At 41.5% G+C, this 2,352-nt stretch overlaps 1 protein-coding gene across 1 annotated transcript; it reads right to left on the bottom strand.

Annotated features, from left to right (window-relative positions):
* Window positions 1-204: 204 nt before the first annotated feature.
* On the bottom strand, window positions 205-2,011 carry LOC116187010. Its single transcript, XM_031515582.1, has 2 exons — window positions 1,117-2,011; window positions 205-517 (listed from the first exon to the last, which is right to left on the bottom strand). The coding sequence occupies exons 1-2, from the start codon at window positions 1,863-1,865 to the stop codon at window positions 451-453; spliced, it is 816 nt and encodes a 271-aa protein (XP_031371442.1). The 5' UTR covers window positions 1,866-2,011; the 3' UTR covers window positions 205-450.
* Between the last annotated feature and the right edge of the window lie 341 nt (window positions 2,012-2,352).

The raw sequence follows: 2,352 nt of genomic DNA, 5'->3' as shown, positions 1-2,352 counted from the left end.
ATTCCACCAACAGGTCGCAGCTGCCATCTCATTGCTCATGTCAATGCATCCATTCATTTACCTAACTAAGATACTTCAATATAAGGCATGATTTTAAAATCGAAAAAAGAAAAAGAAGATTTTTTCAGGTGCTCGAAGTTCGATCGGGATGTCATAAACAACCTATAGATCTCCCTACTCTGGTGCCTTCTTTGCGCCATCTACTTCGAAGAAACTGGTTGTCGAAACAATCAAACTGAATGATCTGCAGTTACAGGATGCTGCTTAAACACATATATATCCCAGCAAGCATCTGTCATCCAAAGTGACTCTGATAAACGATCGACATATATTACAAACTCTTTTAATAGGATGTTTTCGGAAACATATACGGACATCTACGCACATTAAGTACATCACGTTATTGACTTTTGATTTTATAAATCTCTTGATGTTCTGCTGTCAAGCTCTTCACTTTTTCGGCGATGCACCCTTCTTCTTTCGGAAGAATGACCAGCAGCCTACGTTCGCCTCCTCTCTGCATCGCAGTCAAGCGTTAATTACGATCCAATGACAAATGCAATGACATCAATTCGAACTGGAAATTGCCCAACCAGAATTTCCAATGTTTCCAGAAGCAAAAAACAAAACATCTTATTCATGAGAGACTTTGACCATACGGCTAAGTAAACAATATCCGGGAATCTCTACAAATGACTTCTCTGATGGAGACTTTCAGGCAGCATGTGATTGGAAAAAAATTCGAATCAAATGGGAATGAAGCATTTCCATGCTGCATGGCCTTCGTGCCGACTTCACTAAACGTGACATGCCGGGCATCTGTTTGTTACAGAATTTCCTCTGCTTCAGGACATTGAAAATCACAAAACTTTACGAATATTCACATGTTAAAACCAAGTTTTTAATGATCCAATACCATTCATATTCTATTGTTAAAGTGATTCTTTTTTCCTGAATCCTAAGCAAAGGCGATATGCCGAAAAAAAAATCATTGATTGGAAGCGAAATGAAAAAGTTCTCGGTGACATCATGAGATTTTATTGAAGTTTTCCTGATTTCCCGGAAATCGTGAAATTGATTTAGTTCTATCAGATAAATAATATCGAAGAAGAGTACCTTCCGTTTCTATCATTCTTACTGTTGCTGCTGCTGCTACCGCTGCTCTTCATGCTCCCGGAGTCGCCGTCCACGATCCCGTGTTCAACCTTACCCGAGGCTGAGAACTTCTTCCACCATTCCTTATCAAGACCCTTTACAGGTCCGTCACTTAAGGCCGGCCTAGGAGACATCTTCAGGCTGCCACTCGTAGCTGTTGATGAGCTGTTCTTCCTCTTTTGCTTTGAAACCAAGGAAGAGGCCGGGAAGACCATCTTCAGCAAGAACCCGCCATTGTCTATGCTCCCGCTTCTCACCATATTCGCATTCGCATCGAGATAGCTCTTCCTACTGTTCTGCCTCTTATTCCAGCTCCCGCTTCTGCTCATCATGTTTTCCTCATCGGGACCATCATTCCTCCTCTCTCGAGAAGCACCATCCTCTTGGCTCTTCTTCGAGTCCTCAACGATGTCTCTCAGGGAGAGCTCGTAGTACGACTCGGGCATGCTCCTTATCTTCTCCATTAGCTCCATCTGGCCTTGCGCGATTAATTGGGTTCTTGATGTTGGTGAGAGACTTCGGTATTGGTCATGGCAGTCTTCTGGTCCGGTCGGCGGGCTAGTACTCTTCCACAAGGGCGGAGTAAAAGTTCCCGAACGTTCACCATTGGCTCTCGGCTCATTGCCAAATTTGGTGAATCCCGTGCCATCTTGGGTCCCGTAAGCTGCATAACTTTTGGCAGTTTTACGTGACCCAGAACCGAAATCCATTGTCTAGTGATGGATTCGTCGACCGATGATCGCAAATCTATCTAGGCTAGTCCTCGATGAGAATATAAATGGAGAGGAAATAGTGAGGAGAGAGAGAAAGAGAGGAAGAGACTTGTCTTCTGGAAGGAAGGTCGTTGATGTGAAGTAAATAATTGGTGTGTTATTCAGCCACTTGAATATATAATATTTAATAAGAATGTTTGAAAGTGAAAAATTGGCATTACAACGAGTTCACAATTTCTCACTTACAAGCATTTTCATTAGTTGTTACTCCGATAAATGAGTAATACTCATTGAATATTTTATCGGTCCATATGAAATTATAATTGTAGTCCTGTTCATATCATTTTCGCATCACTTGGACAAGAATTATATAATATTGAGAGTTGTTATCTCTAGAAGAAAACAAAGTCATGAGTCTCATGACACTTACCAAAGGGAAAAAAAAAAATTGGAAGATAGTCGTGACCGGTTCACACAAGTAAAA

Source organism: Punica granatum, chromosome 8 (assembly GCF_007655135.1).
Source record: "Punica granatum isolate Tunisia-2019 chromosome 8, ASM765513v2, whole genome shotgun sequence".
In the NCBI taxonomy this organism is placed as follows: domain Eukaryota; kingdom Viridiplantae; phylum Streptophyta; class Magnoliopsida; order Myrtales; family Lythraceae; genus Punica; species Punica granatum.
The sequence above is the reverse complement of the archived record's forward strand: the minus strand, read 5'-3'. Positions and strand labels throughout refer to the sequence as shown.

Coding starts and splice junctions, on each gene's coding strand:
- LOC116187010 (XM_031515582.1), bottom strand. CDS start 1,865: ATGGATTTCGGTTCTGGGTCACGTAAAACTGCCAAAAGTTATGCAGCT. Junction 518..1,116: donor AAGAATGATAGAAACGGAAG/GTACTCTTCTTC, acceptor ACTGCGATGCAG/AGAGGAGGCGAACGTAGGCT.